This window comes from Arvicola amphibius, chromosome 5 (genome assembly GCF_903992535.2).
Source record: "Arvicola amphibius chromosome 5, mArvAmp1.2, whole genome shotgun sequence".
Taxonomy (NCBI): domain Eukaryota; kingdom Metazoa; phylum Chordata; class Mammalia; order Rodentia; family Cricetidae; genus Arvicola; species Arvicola amphibius.
In genome coordinates, this window is record NC_052051.1 from 12,942,854 (window position 1) to 12,965,357 (window position 22,504).

Here is a 22,504-nt window from a genome sequence, read left to right on the forward strand (position 1 = left end):
AATCTGAGGCCAGAGTGCAAGATCAGGACACCAGATGATGAAGAAGGTCCTTTTGACAGCTGCTATCATGGCTGAATGTGTGTGTGTGTGTGTGTGTGTGTGTAAATGAAAGGTTACATCACTGGGCAGAGAACTGTGGACCCATGCTTGCTCTTCTGACTCTCTTGTAGCTAGTTAATCTGGGGATCCCATAAGAACCACCATCTGAGTTCCCATGACCTAACAACCTCCCAGCATCAGCACCATGAGGAGAACATGGGAATCCTTTGGGAACAAACTACATCCAGGCCACAGGGGCACACATTCCTGTTAGAACAGGGCACACACAGGTACTCGGGTAATAGGTGTCAGGTCTGTGAGATCTGGTGTGTGTCATTCATTTCCCAGGTTTCACATGCCATCAAATGGTTCTGACCTCTTCACTGCTAACAGCATCATCTATGCCCTGGCAGTAGCCTGGACCTCTGCTGTGTGTGTCCTCACATGGGTCCTAACTGCCCAGGAGGAGATGGGTGTGAAGCCACTAACAAGGCTGTTGTGTGCCCTCCTCACATTGACTAACTGCCCAGGAAAACATGGGTGTGAAGCCCTTGTCAAGACTGCTGTGTGCATATCTTCACACTCATCCCCCATGGGCCCTGAATGCTTTGGAGGAGACCAGGGAGGACCGCCTGGTATAAGGGTTCTTGCCTTATACTCCACACCTGCTCCCTTGCCTTGCCCCCAGCATTCAGTATGGAACTCTGGCCAATTTTTGCTGCTCTGATAAGAGTGTCATGATTCATGCTTCTCTGGCTGCGGGTGACTCTGAGTGTCCCTTCTCCGGCCGTTGCCCTCTGGCTTTCTTCTTTTTAACGAGATGGTGACAGTTGCTATGGAAATGCCTCTCTTTTCAGGGCTGAACCCAGCTTCCCCTTAACCCCAGCCCTTCAGGGCCCTTTAATGCCTGACATTAACAATGTAGGATAAATCAGACTGGAGCAACACTGGGGGCCACCACGGAGGGCTGCACATGTCCCCTCTGGGCTGGCTGTCACACACAGGGGACCTGGGTGGCCCTGCCACAGTTCTGCATGGCAGGCTGGGAAGTGGCTAGGCAGGGCTTACCCCACATCAGTCTGAGCCAGCTGCTGAGCCGCTCAGCACTGGTCACTTCTTGCTGTAGTTGTTTGGGGCCAATTTAAAGTGATCTAGCTGTCACCTACCAATGGGACACCTGTGCCGGGCTTTGTGAAGACAGTCTTGTCGGCTAACTCTGGGCAGAACCCCTCACCAGTGCTGCCCAATCCCTTTTCCTAAAGCAGAGGGGTCTGCTGGCCAGGTCCACACCAGCGTCCTCCATATTCAGGAGCCACGGTCTGCATGAGGGGGAATTAAAACATAAAGGCAGATGGCCAGCAAGATGGCGTAGATTGGAAGGGTGATTGCTGCCAAGTCCGAGAGCCTGAGTTTGATCCCCAGACCCATATGGTGGAAAAAGAAAACTGACTCCTAAGAATTGTCCTCTGACCTCCACAGGCACACAAATAAATGTAAGAATAAATTTAAAAAACGCAAAGATCGAAATCCTTCTAGCGTGAGTGACAGGTATCTGGAATGTATCTAGGGGCACTAGGGACAGAATTGGGTGGAAGGGAATGTCGGGCTGATTGAAAGGACATCAGGTTGTTAGGAGGAGCCCCAGAAACCTCACCTATCCCGGGTTCTAGATACCGACTACAGCCCAGAAAGCCATAGACTTTCTTATGCCATTTTCTGCTTTCATATGGGTGCACGCAAGTTTATATTTTTGGCTTGCTAAAGACGCTTGTGTGTTTTCCAAATACTCAGACAACTTTGGGAGGTTCACACATATGTCTCAGGATACTTCTACCAGGCAGCTAAATGACATTACATTTTTTTTTTAAAGTAGGTCTTTGTAAAAGATCTCGACAGAGAGCTTTTACAAACAGCAAATAGGAGGGTTTGTTTACATCTACAGTATTTAAGACGCTGATTCTCCCATATCATAATGGCCTCTATCGTGTCTTTTCTGAGCCTGAAATTTTGTTCTCCATAGCCAGTGTATTCCAAATGTAAGTACCCAGTATCCTAAATTAAGGGCTAGAGAACAGCCTTTTGCAGTGTGCTGATCCAGACACATTTTAAACTGCCTGGTTCAACGGCAAGGCTGTCCCTGGTCCCTGGGACAGGACCTGGGTATTTGAGCTTTAGTTGAAAGTCCCCTAGAGCACACCTCAGCTCTCTACTGGAGACACCTTTTCAACTAAGAGATTTATATAAGATCACAGATATACGCAAGAGTCCCAGATCAGCAGTGTATGAACGTGTTATAAAGAAGGCCGTTGTAAGGCCCATCTCTACTATGTTTGCTAGTTTACTCCGAATCCAGGTGGGACCCTCTTATAACTTGCTACATGCTTCCGGCCTCCAGAACCACACAGAAATGATTTGGGGTCAGCTCAAGCCTCTTAGATGACAACACTTGCTTCAATGACCTGGGAAAGTATCGGAGACCCTGTCTTTAGATCCTCCAGCCCTGCCTGATTCCTCAGAGGCACAGATATGGCCCTCCTGATCCAGGCTCCAGCCCCACTGCATCTCCTGTCCTCTCACCTCCTTAGTCCTGGCCATGCTGGCTCTGCCATTCCTCAGCACTCAAGTGCACACCACCTTTCCAGGGGCTGTTCCTTCTCTGGAATGCCCTTCCCTGAACCTCCCCATAAGACTCACCTGGTGCCCTTTGCCTTTTGCTCAAATCCCTTCCCAACCAGGCTGCCTCTGACCCCACTAGCCTCTCAGCCCTCCCCCATCTCTGTTTTTCTGTGACTCTTCTGGCCTCTGAAACACTACTTTTATTAAATAAATATATTTTAAAAAGTAGACTGCAGGCCAGGTGGTGGCAGTGCACTCCTTTAATCTCAGTACTCGGGAGGCAGAGGCAGGCAGATCTGTTTGATCACAGCTGCAGCGGCTGCTATGGTTCAGTCCTTGATGGGTGACAACTGTGGTCATCAGAGAGAACCTCCACCCTACCCAACCCCATCCTACACCACCAGTCCTTGTTGCTGAAGCCTGTGACTGCATGGGTTACTTAGCAATGGGAACTAAGGTTAAAGATGGCATGGAAGTTGTTGTCAGCTGACCTTCATTGAGGCAGTTCTAGATTATCTGGGTGGGTTTCATGGGGCCACAAGGATCTTTAAAGTGGCAGAAGAAGGCAGAAGAGCTAGAGACATAGCCAATAAGGGAACACAGTAAGTTGAAGCAAGCCAGACTTGCCCTGCTGACGTGTTATGCAGAGAGAGGACCCAAGACTAGGGTTGGAGTCCCGTAGCCCACAGCCAGCAATCATCTGAGGCGAAGCACCCAGGGAAACGCTATTACTTCAAGCTGAGCCCTGGCCTGTGTTTGATCCCTGTCTCTCTGGGTCCTCAGTGATGAGGGAGACAGTCTGTCACCTGCATCACACAGTGTGGAAACTGAGGCCCTGGGAATGGGGGCTGCTGCTCATGGGGCTTACCAAGAACAGAGCCAGAGAGAAGTTGGGTTGGCTCAGAGGCTCTATATTGAACTCCCAAACTTGCTTACCTGGGTATCATGAGATCCTGGATGCAAATCTATAGAACCCTCTAGAAGGGAATCACTATAGAACTATTGATTCCGGTTTGAGCCGGGTGCTACAGAGGGGTGTCACAGGTGAAACCACACAACGCTCTGTGTTGACCGAAACACCTTCCTACAGTGTGATCCTACCGGAAAAGGTTATTCTAGACTCTTCTGTCAACAAGCATCCCTTGGGCCGGGTGGTGGTGGTGCACACCTTTAATCCCAGCACTGGGAGGTGGAAGAAGAGGCAGGGGGATCTCTCTGAGTTCAAGGCCAGCCTGGTCTACAGAGTTCAAAGGCAGCCAAGGCTACACTGAGAAACCCTGTCTCCAAAAACAAAAAACAGAAACAAACAAAAAGCACCTGTTGGCCTGAGGAGATGGCTCAGTTAATAAGTACAAGCTGTGTAAATAGGACCTGAGTTCAATTCCCCAGACCTACATTAAGAGAAAGAAAAGAAAGGAAGGAAGGAAGGAGAAGAAAGAAAGGAGCAAATAAAGAAAGAAAGGAAGAAAGAAAAAAGGAAGAAAGGAAAGAAACAAAGGGAGGGAGGGAAAGAAGGAAGGAAGGAAGGAAGGAAGAAAGAAAGAAAGAAAGAAAGCCAGCCAGGTATGGATTTCAACACTTAGTGAGGGATTGTAAGCCGGATGGATCCCTGTGGCTCACTGAACAGCCAATTTAGACTAATCTGTGATTTCAGACCCGTTAGAATCCCTGTCTCTAAGGAGCTACACAGCATTTCTTGGGATGAGGTTGTCCTCTGACCAATGTGCCTGTGTGTCTCTAGTCAGGGTTGGCTGTGTTCATTTGAACTAAACTGGCCACTGATGGGTGGTGGCCTGATCAAAGTGGTGACAGAGAAATGTTAAATAAATGCCTGGTATCAGGGCATACCGTGAATTACGGTGGCCTCGGGGCTGACATTAGAGAGGAGGACGGAGGTGCGCACTGCAGGGACGTTTATTATGAATTTTCCCCTAGGGGAGGAGTGGTGGAGGCTAGAAGGGGCTGGTTTTAAAACAATAAAGTCAATTTGCTATGGTCTGCTTGGATGTTTTGAGATCTTTGAAAGAGATACTGTGTGGCCTCCGGAGGGGTTGGCTGGGACCCACTCTACTTATCCTGTAGGGAGGGCGCCCTGACCTTCGCTGGCTACTGCGGCCTCTAGGCCTGAACTTGCCAGGTCGGGACAGCAGGGCTACTGCTGCCTGAGACCGAGACAAATGACAGCCAGCTGCTGCTGGCCTGGGCAGCCTCTGAAGCCCCCCTCGCCTGGGTGGTTTCAATTTCTGCGAAGTCTGGGCGTCTCAGGGGCACAGTCCAGGACTCTTTGCCTGTCGCTGCTCAGCAAGAGAACACCGGAGGAGGATGTTGGGGGTTGGCTTGTGTCCCCCGAGAAGACAGATTCACGTCCTAACCCTGGTACCCATGAACGTGATCTCATTTGGAAGTGGCCTTCATAGATGCTATGAAGTTAAAGGAGGCCATGGAGACTAGCGTGTGCTGTAAGAATAGGAAAACTTGGGTGCTGACCCCCAGGAAGGGTGCTTGGGGTAACAGAGATGAGCTGGCATGAAATGTCTGCAGGGTCAAAGGCACTGGGAGCTACCAGAGACCAGGGCCAGACAGGGACAAACGGAGACACCTCCACCATAGACGCCTGGCTGGTGGAGAACAGAGGTGTAAACTCACACTGTTTCAGTCACACTGCACGCCTTCCCTATGGTACATACAGTGGCCAATGGATGGACACTGTTCTTCCAGTTCCCGTCGGAACATGGGGCCAGGGATGACCTAGGCTCTGAATGGCAAAACCTGGTCCCTGGAGAACTGAGTCACGTCCTGTTGAGGATGGCTCTCTCCCCAGCCCCTACCTTCAGGTCTGTGAAGGGAAGACACAACTTTGTATGTCTCTGGGACCCTCATAATGTCATCATATTCTCAAATCTATACCATTTCATCTTACTTCACATTTCTTCCTGTCAGTTTCAAAGGGACTCACGCTTCCGTAAATCTTATTATAAAGCTATAACATCATCATGGTGTTTATGCACATACGAAGGAGAAAACTCAACCTTGACACTGCAGCATCAGGACCATTTGTCCTCAGTAATAAACACAGAAAAAGGAGAAATACAAACAAAACAAATGTTTTCAGTCCTAGCTAAATCTGTTGCCTGCTGAAGTCCCCATACCTGGGTTTGTCTCTGTTTTGTTAAAGACAAATACTTGCTGGAATTTAGCAGATGTTGAAGACATACTAGCTCCCATCAGGGATTTCCAACCTCACTTTCTAACTGAGTCAGAAAGGATCAGGAGAGACTAGACAGGGCCTGGCTTCCTCACCTTGGGAACTAGTGATGTCCAGTTGTCACCTTTGCCTTCCATGCAAATGGATCAGGCAGACAATGATAGTGAGCTGCAGTACCAAGCATCTCTGGGCATCGGTTAGGACAGGGGGTGGTGAGCTACAGTAACAAACATCCCCAGGTATCAGTTAGGACAGGGGGTGGTGAGCTACCGTAACAAACATCCCTTGAGTCTTGGTGGCTCATACATGACATACATGTACTCATTTCTCATGCTCTATGTCCTTTGGGGGATATCAGAGGGCTGTGTTCCTTTGTATAACTAGTAGACATCTACCAAGAGAATGTCCCCCGGCTTGAACATGGTTAGAGGGGAGAAAGGGTCCCATTCTAGCCCTTGAATGCTCTGACCTGGAGTCACCTGGTTAATGCCACCCTAACTTCACTGCCACACTGGCCAACTGTCTATCCCTTACATACTGCCCATGTGAGAGGCTGGGAATGCATGCCTGCCTCTGGGTCATTGGGTATGACTCACTGTTGGGGGCAGCACTGGTGGCAGCCACGGCTGCTTTCCAGACCTGGCTGACATACTGTAGGCATTGGGAGCTGGCACTCTCAGGTTTGGCACCTGTTTGTATAGATAAAATTTTATTTGGCACCCAGCCAGGCCCTGTTTCTGTGTGGTCCAGGTAGAGATGAGCTGTCTCAGTGACTTTCAGAGCCTGAGATGTTTCCTAGCGGGACTTTAGTAGAAAGGGTTTACAGATATCTGTTTGGGGAGACTTTGGCAGTTCGAGAAGTGCACTGTGGGGACCCTACTATCTTCAGGAGGCCACTGAACCTTTTGCTTGGTCTTCTGTTCCCTGCCCCAGAGGGTGATAAGTACTCCCAGCATCTGAGTCCTCGGTCACAACCAGAGAGAACTCATAAAAAGAAAAGAAGGCCACAGAATTAACTCCTGGCTGGTGCTCACAGAGAGGCACTGGGTAGCATGCAAGGCTGCGGGAATAATTTCAGAGCTTCAAACTTATTCCCTGTTTGCAGAGTTCAGCGAGATAGGGGCTACTGTCCTTGCTGAAGGAGCAGAGGCATGGGAAGACTCCAAAGTGCGTGCACACACATGCACGCATGCATGCACGGTTCAGCATCTCCGCTTCACACTCAAACATTCCAGCACTTCCCAGTGGGAAGGTGTGTTCTCTTGATCTGCTCTATGCTGGGCTTGTACCAGAATCTGGATCCTGTTGCCTCTTTCAGAACCTAGACCCCTGGCCCATCTGTTCTAACACGTAGCACTGCATCTCTGAGGGCTTAGCAGCCTGGCAGGTCACCTGACACTGAGCGTGAACAGCTGGAGCCTCAGTGAAGCAGATTCCAGGCACCTGGGGCTGTAGGAGAGGGCCCTCCCCTAGCGCCGAGGTGGGGCTCCTCTCCCGGGTTTTCTCATTCTTGTCCCTGTCTTGGTCACAGGGGTGTGTCACAAGCAGCCAGTGTGGACTCAGACTGCAGCTCCAGCAGCCATGGCTCTGGCTGTGGCTGTCAGGCTTTGCAGAGCTGACCGGGCAGCTGTAGTTCACGGGAGCAGCAGAGATGTGTCTGGGAGGGATCTCTGGGACACACAGGCACTCACATATGCACGGATGCACAGAGACACATGCCTGGAGTCACAGGACAAGTAATAGGGACAGAAGGGCACGGCACCAACCCAAATTTCACCAGAGTAGAAATTTCTAGAGCAGAAAAAAAAAAAACCAAAATAACAAAACAGAACAGAGACTGTGAGCTTCAGAGGAGGTTAAAAAATATAGCTGATGTGGTAGAAACTGTCACATCAGCAGGAAGCCATGGTGAAGGGGATGCTGGGAAATAGGCACATGCCAACAGTGACGACAGCAGCTTCAGCTGAGCGAGCACTGGCTTCATCCCAGGATTGTCCTCAGCCCCAGTCTGCACAACCTGCGCCCAGTCCACAGCGGAGGCCGTGGTGGACCAGTTCCTCAGAGAAGATCATACATATAGTCTGAGAGGTGGGATTGGCCTGAAGGTGTGTGTCAGCAAGCAACAGGACTGGGGTGCCACATGAGGTCTCTCTCTCTCTCTGTTCAGTACCCAGAAGCTAGACCAGAGACCAAGATGGTGCTTGGGAACAGGCCATAGATGACCTCCAATACATGCTACCCAATGGCAAAGATAGAAAGGAGACGCTCAGCAAAACAGCATGTTTACACACGTGCGCGCGCGCACACACACACACACACACACACACTCACATAAATACACAGAGTAAGCTCTAGAAAGATTCATACTGATAACACACAATTTAAAATAAATATCTGAGCAACTCAACACAGTATGAAAAACCAGGTGGATCTGGGTGGGCAGAATCAGGTCACTTGCATGGGGTACAAGGACCTATCACACAGGACATGGACCTTTGTAAGCTGGGGACTGGCTGTGGGTTTCTCAGCTTAGAGAAGCTCTGTCTGGGGTGGGGTGGAGTGCAGGTGGCAGCTGGCTCATGGCCTGAGCTCTTAGCAACAGCTAAAATGGATTTGTCCCAAGGGATCATTGTGCATCCCAGGGCCTGGCTTCAGTCCTGTCTATGGACAATTTCTGAGTGGAGAGAAAGTTCATTGCCTGCTGTCTTCTGTCTGTTTCTCAGTAGCGGTTCCCTAGGCTGCTGGGGGCTTTGTCTCCCATTCCTGGCTGCTGCTCATTACGGATTCTGTTGGATTCCTGAGCAGAAGGCTGTCTGCCTGACTCTGAGCTCTCTGCTTGTCTTGGGTAGACTCACCACAGTAGAACCTGTGGCTTCCGTTGGTCCCTCCTATCCCTCCACTCCCAGAGCTAATATGGACAGGAAAGGGACTCTTCTGTCACCTCTCAACAGACTCTAGGTACAGACCTTAGGGTAGGCTCAGCTCTTATTTCTTTGGAACATCTGAAATAAAAACGCGAATAGGCTGGAGAGACGGCTCAGCAGTTAAGAGAACTTGCTGCTTTTTCATTGGACTTAGGTTGCCAGCATCCACATGGGGGTTCACAACTACCTATGACTCCAGCTCTGGAAAATCCAATGCCCTCTTCTGGCCTCTTTTGGTATTGTACTCATAACACACACACACACACACACACACACACACACACACACACACACACACACCACACTGTCCCCTCACCCTACAGTTCATGGGACTGCTTCACCTGGTCTCTGAAATGTGAACTAGGTCACCTCCTCTGTCTTACAACTCTGACAGCTTCCTGACAATCCAGCTGCCCACCAGGTTCTGCCAGGCCTAGCCTCACCTATCCTCTGACTGGGCCCTGTCCCCTGGTCCTCTCAGCCTCTGGACTTCTCCATGATTTGCTGTCCCCAGCACCACTGTCCCCTCTTGGACAAGCCTTTTCCTCTCTCAGCTGTGCTCCCTGGAGTGAGCATCACAGCTGGAAGGGCTCCAGTCACCTGCTGGCTTCCCCACTGTTGCACTCTGAGCCCTGTTCCCCCAGTTTGTATACTGAGACCCTTAACTCTAGGGTGACTTACTTGGCAAGGGGGCCTCTAGGGAGAGACTGAGGTCAGCAGAAGTCACAAGCGTCACCAGGCCATAACCTGTGTCCTTATAAGAATGAGGGAGATCCTTCTCCAAGCCTATACAGAGGAAAGACCATGTAACTGCCTGGCACAGAGGTGGCTGACCCAAACCTGGAGAGCCTTAGCAGCCACCAAATATGTGTAATCTCCAGACTTCTGACCATGAGCAAGCAAAGTTTTGTTGTTCACTGAGTACTGGGTGAATAGTCAATGTTTCCTTTCTGGGCCATGAAATCCATACAGCCTTGGCTACCATCTCAGAGCTGCACAGCACGCACCCCATCCACTGCTTGGAATGGAGCCTGCACTTAGGGATGTTTGTTGAATGAATGGTTGATGGTTTTCCCTGCATCCTGCCCATCTCTCCTCATGTCTGCAGCTGCCACTTGGCAGTGAGTGATGCAGGGTCAGAAGAGGACCCTGCAGGAGTGCTTGGAAAGCACTCTGATTGGCAATGCTATTTTTGGGAGGCTTCACAACCTTTAGGAGTGGGGTCCAGGTGTAGGAAGGGACAGGTCATCCCTAGAGCCTGGCTCTGGCCTGACTGTCTCATGGCCCTCCATGATGTGAATGGTCTCCACCACACACTCCTGCTGCCATGAACCTGGGTTCCCTCATGTGCCTTCCCCACCACGATGAGCTGAGACCATGAGTCTAAACCACATCACCTCTTCCCTAATTATTTCTGTCAGGTGTGATCACAGCCACATGAAAGTCACACTGCTGGTGACAGCTGTGTTGCCTAGGAGCCTAGATAGCTGTCCTGCTTTAGTGTCCTGAGTGGTGCGTGGGACTGTTTCATAGAGTGTTCACTCTAAAAATTATTATACTAAGAGTATTTTAATTGGCTTAGGAGTTTTGACTTGAAAATATACATAGGCAGGAGCTGAACCGATGGCTACTTGGTAAAGTGCTTTTCACACAAGCAGGGGAACTCGAGTTCAATCCTCAGAACCCACATAAAAAGCTGGATGTGTGGCACACTCTAGTATTCCCAGCCCTGGAGGATGAGACCGGACGATGCCTTGGGCTTGCTGGTCAGCTAGTCTACCTAAACCAGAAAACCTCAGGCCAACAAGAGACCCTGTTTCAAAACAAATGAAACAAACAAAAGCAAACAAAAGCCAAGGTGGACAACTGCTATGGAAGGACGCCAGAAGTGGACCTCTGGTCTCCATGTGGATGCTCAGGCATTTCACACACAGACTGCATAAGTTGCTTAAACGGCATATGAATTTCATTTCAAAATCACAATGGACTTCTAAATCGTTTGTTACAAGAAGGGGCATTGGATATGATGGATAAAGGCCATCCATGTCTAGCGTTCCAGGTGACTCTCCACTGGTCCTGTGACTTGTGCTTTTCTGTTCTCAGTACCCAGCATTGGGAGCAATTCCATTACCACCCACAGGGACAATGGACCTCTGTGTCCACCTGCTTTCTACATCACAAGCAGGTCTGCGGTGGCACCTCAGGCCTCAGTCCTGACACTCTGCCTTAAAGACCCCCCTAAAAAGGGCAGAAGAGGGTTATAGAATCCCTCAGGGACAGCAGTAGAAACTGTGCCTGGCACTCTGCTCTTCCTCTTACTGTGGCCTGGCTCGGAAACCCACCATCTTGGTAAGTCAGGCTGTCACAGTAAGAAACCATAGATGATGGAGTGGCTTCTCTCTGTAGCCTGGAGGTTGGGGAGGCCAAGGTCAGGAGGCCCTGTCTACAGACAATCCCTGTCTCCAAACATCCTCACCCAGCTGTTCCATGGAGAGCACTGTGGTAGGTGAGAGAACATGAGATCTCTTTTCAAAACTACACCTGTCCCATCCCTAAAGCTCCAACTCAGTGATCTCCTAGTGGACATGCCCTCCCCCTGCAAGGCCTATCTCCAGATACCTCCTCGTAGGGTGAGCCCTTTAACACAGACGTGTGGGAGGACACCGTTCAGCTCATAGCAAGTACGATGACCTGCTCACTGGGCTGAGAGCTGGCTTCTCTACTGCCCTTAGAAGCTGGGTGTGCTTGTGCTGGGGAGGGGCTGAGTGGGGAAAGTGCTCGCTGCACGGGGACCTGCACAGGTTCCGGAACCACAGGGATAGGAGGCACAAGCAAGAGAATCTCAATAAACTCATGGGCTGATTAACAAAACATGCACTGATTAACAAAACATTGTGTCTCCAGCAAGATGACAGCTAGGGTGGAAATCAGAGGTTGTTCAGACTCCCACATGCACGTACTTATTCTCACACACAGAAACACATACACAGATCATACTTACAAAGATATGCACACAAAAGATAGAAGAGGAGAAGGGGGAGGGGGAGGAGGAGGAAAAGGAGGAGGAAGAGGGAACAGCAGCTGGGTCTGGAGCCACAGGATTGTAATTCTAGCTGTTTGTGAGGCTGAGGCAGGAGGATCATGAATTTAAGGGCCTTAATGAGATCTTGTTTCCAAATAAAAATCTGGCTTTAATAAAAGGCTGCAGGTAGAGGCTAGAGGCAGAGCCCGTGCTTAGATGCATGAGGCCCGGGGTTCAACTCCCAGTGCCGCAGACAAGAACCCACCTCTCTTAGAGCTGGTCTGCCCAACTAATCATGACACCATGATTAATTAAAATTAAACAGGAGTGAAAAGCCACTTTCTCCATCACCCTGGCCATATTTCAAGTACCCAGTAGCTCTGGGGCTAGTGACCACTGTAGTAGGACCCCAGGCAAACCTTTCATCCTGCCCCTGTCATTCCTGGTGGCTTTGGGGTTTGCAACCAACCAAATTCTGCATATAATCAGAGAGACCCCAGTCCCTTGACCTCTAAATGTCCTGAATGTGGAAGACTAGCCAGATACAGGACAGAGGGCTGGCCAACCTATGAAGGTGGCCGCCACGGGGAGGTGGGGCTGAGATCACAGTGACATGTGCTGGGACCTCAGAGCTTTGTGGTCAGCAGAGTTGCTGACTCACACCCCGGAACCTGACCTTGGGCCAGCGCAGCTGGGCTGCCAAGCCTGGCTCCTGACCTGCCTGATCAAGGGAGATCAGGCTGACTTCACCAGCTCAGAACTGGCTGGGCCAGGGCAGTCTAACACTGTCACCACCAAGGTAAAACAGCCTCGTTCACTTGGCCAGGATGGGGGACATTGCTATGGTCACCTGCCATTAAGGTTTTCCAGGGCAGGCTTTCCCATCTGCCTGTATCCCAGGTGCCTTTGGTTTGTGCTTAGCCGTTTCTATTTCTGCTCCAAGGCCTTGTGGTTCTTAAGAAAATATGGACCCAGACTACAAAATGGGACAGGAAGGGCCCCCCGCCCGGTGCCTACCTGTCTACTTCCCAAGGGCTTCCCAAGATAGCATTAAAGCCAGCTGCCAACACCTAACATAACAAAGGCAGACCACACTCAGACATGGTTGCCGGGTTGGGGACATGGCCTGGCCATGTTAAACAACTTTCTGCACAAGTCTGAAGGCCTGAACTGGATCCCAGCAGGCCTCTCTCTGGAAGAAGGCTGTAGTGGCAGCACTGGAGGTGGAGACAGGGGGATGCCAAGACTCACTGGCCAGCCAGACTACCCAAATTGGCAAGTTACACACTCAGTGAGGGAGTCTGTCTCAAAAAACAAGGCAGAGAGCAAGGGAAGACACTCAAGGTTGACTTCTGGTCTCCACGCAGGCTCACGTGAGTACATGCCCCCGTTCCCACAAGGATGCATGCAAATATGAGTACACATGGGCGCGCGCGCGTGCACACACACACAGGTGGAAACATCTCAGTTGATGAGACACCGGCGAGGGTGCATCATGACAACAAGGGCAAAGGGCTCATGGACCGGCTAGAGTAAGGTTCCTCAGAACAGTGCATGTGGCCAGGCAGACAGAGGAAGAGCCCAGTGCCTATAACAGCATCCACACACGCGAAGTCAGCAGCATCCATGATGGAAAAGAATCACAAATGACCCCTCCCCGTGGGACTTCCACTCCTGGCCATGGCTGATGCTCAGGGAGCATTTGTCCTCTGACCGACAGAATGTGAAGCAGCCATTTCCCCAGGCACTGGGCATCAGGCCATCAGGGCAGTGACCCTAGCTAGACCTGAAACAAACGGCCAATGCTCTCTTTAGGATGGGCACCCAGGTGGAGCTGGACCTGCAGGAAGTGTTGTGACTCGGATGTGTAGGGTGGGCACCAGAGAGAAACAGCTGGCTGAGAGCTGGGGGGCGGGGCAGCAGTCTGCAGCTTATTTCTCCTCAGATGCTACTTTTAGGGAAGGCTCATGTGCATGAGGAAACTACCCAGGTGAAGAGGAAGAAGCAGCTTCCAGAACTTTCCTTGAGTAGAACTGAACCGAGAGAGAGAGAGAGAGAGAGCGCGCGCACACCCTTCACAAGCATTGGGCGGAATGTCCTGGAAGGTTGCCTTCAGTGGGTGCAAAAGCACTGGCCTCAAATTCACTATGCATAGCTCAAACCGATCTTCAACTTTTGATGCTCCTGCCTCCACCTCCCAAGTGCTAGGATGACAGGTGTGAGCCACCACACTCAGTTTATGTGAAGCCGAGGATGGAGCCCAGGGCTTCGTGAATCCTAGGCAAGCATTCCTTGGCTCCACGGTCTATGGCCTTCAAATCAGGGTTTCTCTGGGAGAGAGACCTGGAGCTCACCAGGCAGGCTGGGCTGGCTGGCCAGTGTGTGTGTGTGGGGGGGTAGGGCTCCAGAGATCCACCTGTCTCTGATTCCTCAGTGCTGTATTTTATTGTGGGTTCTGGGGGAATCAAACTCAGGTCCTCATGCTTGTGAGGCAATCACTGTATCAATTGAGCCATCTCCCCAGTCCAGAAGGAGTTCTTTGAAGAAATAGTAGCAGAAACAAAACTACGAACCCATAGACCAAGGAAGCTCAGCGAACTCTGGGTACAAGAGTCAAGAAGGGAGCCATGGGATGGCACGTGAAGACAAAGCAAGCCCACAATAAAGAGAGATGCCAGCGCAAAGGAACTTGGTCACCTGGAGGATGCTTTTCCCTATGACTGTTGTCATGGTAACAGGATCTAACACACTGCTGACAGTGCTTATATCTGCATAAGAAATTCTGCATGGGTTCTCAGGCACTCGACAAGGTTTGGACGCTGGGTGGATGCAGGGTCTGAGTGGAAGAAAAATATTTATAGATGTTTGAATGTTTAATCTGCTCTCAAAATTAATATGAAAGAGGGGTGACTTCTAATGGATATTTTATTCCCCTCACTAAAAGAATCTACTAGAGGGAGTGATGTCTTTCTTTTTATTTCTCCCATGTGAGGAATTGAGCCTAGGATCTCAGTGGACGGTCAAGCGCTCTGCCACTGGGCTACAGCCCCAGTGGATGGGGCGTCTTTTTTGGCCACCGTACACACCGGGGAGTCATTGGTAGAGACTGCACAGCTATGTCAATGTTCTGATCTCAACATTCCCAAAGGGTAAAGCTAATGGCATGTGGATTATATCTCAGCAAGAAATAAATGAATTAAAGCAAACGAACCTGATAAGAACAAATACTACATTTGGTTTCAACCTAGTCAGAATGGTGGCCATCGAGAACAGTACCATGTATGCTGGCCAGGATGTGGGGGAGGAAGAGCCTTCGTTCACCATGGGGAATGTAAATCAGCGAGCCTGCTACAGACATCAGTGTGCAAGAAGCTGGGAGATGAAGGGGAGACACACTTGCCACACTGTTACAGTGCCTCAGTTTACCAATCTGTAGAGTGGTGGGATGGTCCTATTTCTTCCATGTACATTTATGAAAGGGACCCTGGCTTCTCCCCCACAGAACGCTGCTAGAAGACAGCCCACGGAGAGCCTCGGGCTCCACTCAGCCAATCTGGTCTTTCGCTCCTTTTTCTTTCTCTCTCTTTCTCTCTCCCCACAGAATTATACAAATCACTTGAGAGTTTATTCCTTCTCTGGAGCAACTCAGAGTAGATTTGCTGACATGGGCCTGAGATGTGAGCACAGTGTGTTTGTGTTTGAAAGGGAGGAGGCCTGGCTCTCCTGAAAGCTGTCAGTATCAGGGTTGAAGCGAGCAGGAGGTCCAGTCACACTCTCTACACATGGAGGCCATGAGAATCATGAGAAAATGGCAAGCGCCATTCCCACGGTTGGCAGGAAATGAGCAGAGGGTGTGTTTGATGTGTGAAGGGCTCCTGGGAACTGAGGTGGGGTTGGGTCTAAGACTGAGTCTGCCTCTGCTGAAAGTCACTTTCTAACTGGATCTGTGAGCGCAGAGGGGCAGGATGCTGTGCAGCTGTGTGCCTCAACTGGAGAAGGCTGGGTTTCCATCCTGCTGCCTGGGTCACATGACCCCACTTGACAGTTTTACATTGCCCTGGGTTCTCTGCCTTTGTCATAGGGCAACTGTGTCCACCCAGAGGATGGGCACATTGATCTTGTTCCTCTGGTCATGTCCATCACGCCACTCTGAGCTTCTTCACACTCTTGACCACAACCTGTAACTGTTTCCCCATGAATGGATTCCCGTCTATCTCTCTCCTGAGGGAACCATCCTTCTCCATTGCTGCCTTCTCACCCCATGCCAGGTGCAAAGCTAGCATTCAGTTATGGAACATGAATGGGCGAGTGAATGCCGGGGCACCTCCAGAGGGTCAGGCACATAATACACAGCTGGGCTGAGAGTGGATGGTGCCCCCTGTTCAGACTCATCAGCAACAGACGTCCCAATCAGCAAGTGTGGTTTCTAGCTGCAGAGCTAAGGGTTGGTCCTAATGCAAGCGCAAGTTCCTGTCCTTGGTGAACCTTTATTGCCAAGAATGGTCCCCTTCCTCACTGGCTTTGAGGGATGGATCCAGCAGCTGTCACCCTCCAGTGGGACTCAGAAAAGTCACTGGCAGGATAACAGAGACAATAGCAGGAGCAGGGGAGAAAGATGTCATAGTCAAGGTCAAGGGTTTGGGGTGAAGGCTGAGGGATGGGATGCCACCCCACCAAGGAGACAATTTTCCCACTGAACTTGAGGGAATATCTAAAGTTCTTGCCCCGACATTGGTCAGACTGGTCATCCCCTTGACCCCTCAGTTTCTTCTTCTGGGAAGTGGGCATACTTACTGCCTCAGTACTTCAGAGAGTGTTGGTGACTGTATGCCACCCCCACCTGGCACCCACTGGGTGCTGGGATAAGGTGGGACAAGGTGGGATCCTCTTCCTGGCTGTGACTGCACCCACTTTCTCCACATACCCTGATGACATTTGTGCAGCCATTAATGAAACAAGCCAAACACAGATGATACAGTGGCCACAAATCCCAGTAGCCATTTTAAAATAAAAGCACACTCACCCTTGAGACCACCCAGTCGCCATCCTCTCTTTCCCAGTGCTACTGTTTTCAGACCCTGCTTGTTTATAAGGAGGAAAGCACCAGAATGAATGCTCCCAGAGGCACAGCCTCTGTCCCCTGCTCTGTGCATCAGGCCCAAGTGCTACCTGGGGCATCAAGAAGAGAAGGGGCCCTGGGAGGGTCAGAGAAGGGGAAGTGAGTCCAGGGGGAGCCCAGCAGATCCATTCCTTCAGTCACGTGGGGGCTGCAGGAACACCTCCTGGGCACTTGAGTGCCTCTTATCCCATGGATGGCCTTTCTCCGAGTCTCAGCAATGGCCTTGCTTGATGCATCACAATGCAAGCCAACATGGCTGCACAGACTACAGGTTCCTGGTCCCTCCCTGAGGCTCCCTTCTCAGGGACCATCTCAGTTTGTCCCAGGGTCACCATCTCTGTTCTGTTCCTTAAACACATCGACATATTTTACTACCTAGCATTTGTATCTCCCACTCCCTCTGCTTGAGATGCCCTTCCCAGGTGCTCATATAGCTAGCGCCAACCTCACCCTTGTCTTTGTCCAGTGCCACAGTCGGCTCCATCTCTCCCTTGGCCTCTCAGCTGCTTGTCAACGCTATGTGGGTCCCATGATGCTTCATTTCGCTCAGCTTCTGGCAGGACTGCTGATTATCTGTTGGCTTGTGACTCCCCACCTCTGCCTGGGGCCATGGGACTGCCCCCAGGGCAGAACTCACGCTTTGTCCATCCCTTATGATGGAGCCTGGCACACAGTAGGCACTTTGACGGTCTGCTGAGTAGGTGGGTAAATGGACAGCTTTCCACCCTGGGGTGCTCCAGATGGGCAGGGAGGGCCAGACACCACACTTACTGTGCACTGGGTAGGCATAGGGGCTCTGTCCAGCAGGCGCGGTGCTGAAGCTTGGTCCGTAGCTCAGGAACCCGCTCTGGCTGGGGGAATGGTTCAAACTGTCTTCTGTTTTGATACCTTGGAAGGAGACAGAAGCACCAGACATGGCTAGAACCCTTTCCTGTCATCCACAGAAGAGTCACCGAGTCAAGACAATGTTTGCATGAGCTTCTAAACCAGAAGTCATATTAGTGCAAAAGTCAGCAGGTGTACAAGTTTGTGTGTGTGTGTGTGTGTGTGTGTGTGTGTGTGTGTGTGTGTGTGTTTGGGGCTGGGTCTCATGCATCTCAGGCTTTCCTTAAATTCACTACATAGCAAGAATGATCTTGCCCTTCTGATCCTCCTGCCTTCCCTTCCTAAGTGTCGCAGCTGGTTTATCCAGGGCTGGGGTGGAGCCTAGGATGCTGCCCACGCTGGACGAGCTTCTGCAGCTGAGCCACTGTTCCACCCCACCCCAACTGCTGGGATTACTGGTGTGCATTGCCATGCCCAGCTCTCACACCCATCTGTGTGCATGGAAGTGGGGGCTCTGCAGCCGGCTTTCCCTCCTCTGAGTAGCTCGCCTTCTTTACTGTAGATCGGTTGCTCCTGATGGGCCTAGCCCCCAGTTGTGCAGGGACATGTTGCTCACAGTAGCCATCTAGAGCATTCGGTCCCTTCTGCTCTGGAGTCTGGGTCAGGGACAGGGTGGAGCCCAGACAGAGGGAACTCTGGGGCTTCAGGGAGGTGTCCTAGGCAGGAAAGGCCCTCTGTGTGGGGTACTTGCAGCTCAGAAGTGCTTAGGGCTGTGTCTGCCACTGTAGTGGAAGAACCTGTGAACACTGAAGCCCACACCCAGGGAAACAGCTCATCTGAGCACCCAGGTCCCTGCCTGAAGCCGGTGACATAACATTTTTGCACTCTGAGGAGTTGATGCTCAAGGCCCCCAAAGCACCCTTTCAGTCCCTCCTCCCCTGCCTGACTTCAAGAGAATCGAGCCTCTCTATACTTAACCTGTGACCATGGCCTCCTTAGCCTCCTCATTCCATTATTCCCCCTTGGGTACAGCATTGTCACATGAACCAGATTGACCAATGAGGACCAAGAGGGACTTCTATGAAAGTTCTGAGAAGGGCAAACTCTCTTTCTGCCAGGAATACTGAAGTTCAAAGACCAAAGTTGGCACTGTCTGTGTTACCATGAGGGGACAACCTCTGTGGGAGTGAAGGCCATTCAGAGGAGAGCACCCAAAGATGGCTCAAGCTTCCCATGAGCGCTCTGTAGATGACGGGTGAACGTGTGCACATGTGGAGGTCGGAGGATGACTTACAGAGTTATATTTTCCCCTCTACCCCTAAGTGACTTCCAGGGATCAAACTCAAGTTGCCAGGTTTGTGCGGCAAGCCTGAGATATCTCATCGGACCCTCACGAATGCCACTGGAACACCATACATGGCGACAACCGCATCCCTAGATACGACAGCACATGAATCACCAACTCCTCATCTCCCTGAAACCAGCATGGGTTAGCGTTACGGTTCTTGTAATTGAAAGAGACATCCTGACATAACCCGGGAGAATCTGAGCCATGCTTCAGCCACGCTCTCTCCCCTTTTACCTCCAAGCTGAAATCAGTCCAGCTACATTTATGATCCTGAACTGAGGCACGAAGGGACCACAATGTTGGGGTTTCCAGGGGGTGCAAGGGCTTGCTTGGTACTCACTGTAAGGGGGGATCCCATAGGCTTGTGCTGGAGGTGGGTACGCTGTATAGGGTGGTGCCTGCTGGATGCCTGCGCTGTACTGTGTCTGGCCATAGGCTGCCATGGCTGCGGAGGGCTGACCAGGAGTGACACACGGGTGAGGCCTGATGGAAGGAGAGATGGTTAAGTCTCCCAGTCCAGCCCAACACTTTCCTCAGGATCCTGGGACCATTTTCCCCATGGCATTCTGCTTTCTCAAGCAAAGGCAACATTTGGGCACATCCCTGCTCATTTTGTCCTTTCCCTGGGAGCCAAGGTGTGTTTTCCTATCTTCTTTGCAGTCAGATTCCACCATGGCTCAGGGCTCCATCTGACGAGATGTGGGTAGGTTTGTTGTACACCATCACCTGTGGCCCGACTTCCTTCCCCTCTCTTTGGGCAGCAGAGAAGTCATTTGCAGTAGCAAAGCTGTCACTCGGAGATGCTGCGTCCCCGTGTTAGCCAGCATAGTCAAGCCTTTTAGAGTTCGACCAGCTCCACGTCAGACTTCATGTGGGAAACAGAGAACCTTTGTTGTGGGGACATTCAGGTTTATGCATCATCGTGGTCAGCTTGGTTACCCACCCTTGCATAGGCACATGTGTGGCAGACGTCTGCACACACATGAAGGCTGCAGGTTGGGATCTTCCACTGTCCCACCTCACCTTACTTTTTGAGGCAGTATCTCTCCTAACCTCAGAGATCATTGGTTTGGCAGCCTGGCTGGCCAATGAACTCCAAGGATCTTCCTGACTCCATCCCCCCAGCGCTAGAGTTACTGACATAAGAGACCAGGCCTGGGTCTGTACTGTCATCTGAACTTTAAAGGACCATCACTTGACTATGACCCTCTGTCTGTACCCCTGCCATACCACTTCAGCTGGTGATAAACAGCTGGTAATTCTCTTCCCATTGCATGCCCAGGCCCCAGTCCAGGTCATTTTTAAGTGGCCCAGTGAAGGCTCCAGTTCTGATGACACTGGAGGTTCTCAGCTCTCATCTTTGGGAGACAAGCTCAGGGACACTCACTAACCCACAAAGCTTGTGGAATGACATGAATCCAGAGGCCGCACATTGAATGCCTTCACTCCACCCAATACTCTAGATCCACCGCTGGCTGAACGTGACCCATGTGTTTACTCTCTCAGCCTGGGTCACTAGGAGCGTGGCTGGTCTCCTTGTACCACATCAGCAAAAATCTGTCTACTTCAAAAGTATATTTTAGGCAGATGTCCCTTCTCTCTTCCCAGGGCTCTCCTTACAAGCCTGGAACACTGGGACAGGGCTGTGTCCCTCCTCTCTTCCCAGGGCTCTCCTCATAAGCCTGGAACCCTAAGAAAAAGCTGTGTCCCCTCCTCTCTCATCCTAGGGTTCATATGGATTTTGGGACTGAGGAGTCCTGGGTGAGTGTTGGAGCCAGGAGAAAGGAACAAGGAAAGGATGAAGTAAATAGGAAGCAGGAAGTGGGGGTGAGGAAACAGCAGGAAGAGGGACAGGAAGAGGACAGAGGCTGGGGAAGAGAAAGGGGGAGGGTGCTAAATAGGGAAAGGAAAGAATCGAAAAGGAGCAACCTTCAGAAAGAAGGAAAGAGCAGACAACACTAGAGCCCATTCTAAGCAATTTACACATTCATTCACTTTGTGGGGACAGGCCACTCAATGTTCCCTTTCCTAGACAGGGAAGCCAAGGTTCAGGCAGCCAAATTATCAGTGCATGGCCATCTGGCTGCCACCATGCTGGCATTCCTATTAGGGAAACAGTTTCAGCACACTCCTACCCCACCCCAGATACCAGACTCTAAAGAAGAGGAAGGGAAGAAGTGAGATAAAGAGGATGTACGTGGCCAGGGTACTCACTTCGCAAAGAGCTGGGGCAAGTTCGGAGAGGCCGATTTGGCAATGCCTGGAGAGAGAAAGAAACACATGAGGGTTTAGGTACCAAGGCCACGTTCAGCTCAAACTGTGACTTCAGAGAGACTTGGGTAGGGAGCAACTTAGAGAGCCATTGCTGGGGACTTTCTCTACCACAGAAAGTTCTCAGAGGTAGGCACTCTTCTCTTAGTGGGCTCACAGCCCCTCTCTGGGTGCACCTGTTCTCCAGGCACTGTAGGAAGGCAGGCACGGAAAACACACAGCATCTCGGAACATCAGGTAGAGCCAATGCCCCACATGCTGCCCAGAAGGGGAAACAGAAGCCAAAGAGAGAGGAAGTATATGCCGGAAGGTCACATTATCACAGGGGGCAACCAAGAGCTGCAGGATGAAGATACAGGCTGGCTCCAACCATATGACCTTTCCTCATCTTCATCCTCCTCCTCTTCCTCTTTCCTCTCCCTCCCCTTCTTCCTTCTCCCTCTTCCTCCTCCTCCTCCTCCTAGTCTTTCCCTTCCATGCCCCTCTTCCTCCACTTGCTCCCACTTCCTCTTCTTGTGCATGTGTAAGTGTGGTCACTTAGAGACCAGAGGACAGCCTCAGGTGCCATTCCTCCGGAGCTGTTCACTTTGCTTTTCAAGTCAGGGTCTCCCATTGGCCTGGGATGTGCCCACTTCAGTAGGTGGCCTAGCCAGCAAGTTCCAAGGGTCTCTCCCATTTCTATCTCTCTAGCGCTGGGATGCAGACCACCATGTCCAGGATTTTTACACAGGTTCTGGGGGTTAAATTCAGGTCCTTACCCTTCTATGGAAAGCACTTTACGGACTGAGTCATCTCCCTGGCCTGGATATCACCTGATGACATCACCTTCCTGTCCACCCCCCCTCCCCCCGCTGACTCTAGCTGGTATGGTTCAAGTCAGGCTTGCTTTAGCACATCCAAGGAAAGCACTTCTTAGCTGACCCCTGAGATCCTGACACAATGTCTTATATTGCATTCCTGGACACCTGCTGTTCAGCTACCACAGGGAACAACTGTGGGTGATGACGAAACCTAACAGATTTAGCTGGGAGAGCTGTTTTCTAGGGTGTCATCCATCTGGGTGGTTCCCCAGGGAGTATCCTTGGGCCTCATTATTTCAAATAACATCACTTTATGTCCTTAAGTAACCTGGATG

At 51.0% G+C, this 22,504-nt stretch overlaps 1 protein-coding gene across 2 annotated transcripts in view; it reads right to left on the reverse strand.

Annotated features, from left to right (window-relative positions):
* Eya2 (EYA transcriptional coactivator and phosphatase 2) overlaps positions 1–22,504 on the reverse strand; it is a 91,111-nt gene that overhangs the window by 60,267 nt on the left and 8,340 nt on the right. For both annotated transcript variants that reach the window (XM_038330703.1, XM_038330702.1), the window contains exons 2-4: positions 21,313–21,358; positions 19,439–19,581; positions 17,697–17,813 (exon numbers count right to left, since the gene is read on the reverse strand). In XM_038330703.1, the coding sequence (XP_038186631.1) occupies positions 17,697–17,813; positions 19,439–19,581; positions 21,313–21,358 (306 nt within the window). The remainder of the gene's footprint in view (positions 1–17,696; positions 17,814–19,438; positions 19,582–21,312; positions 21,359–22,504) is intronic.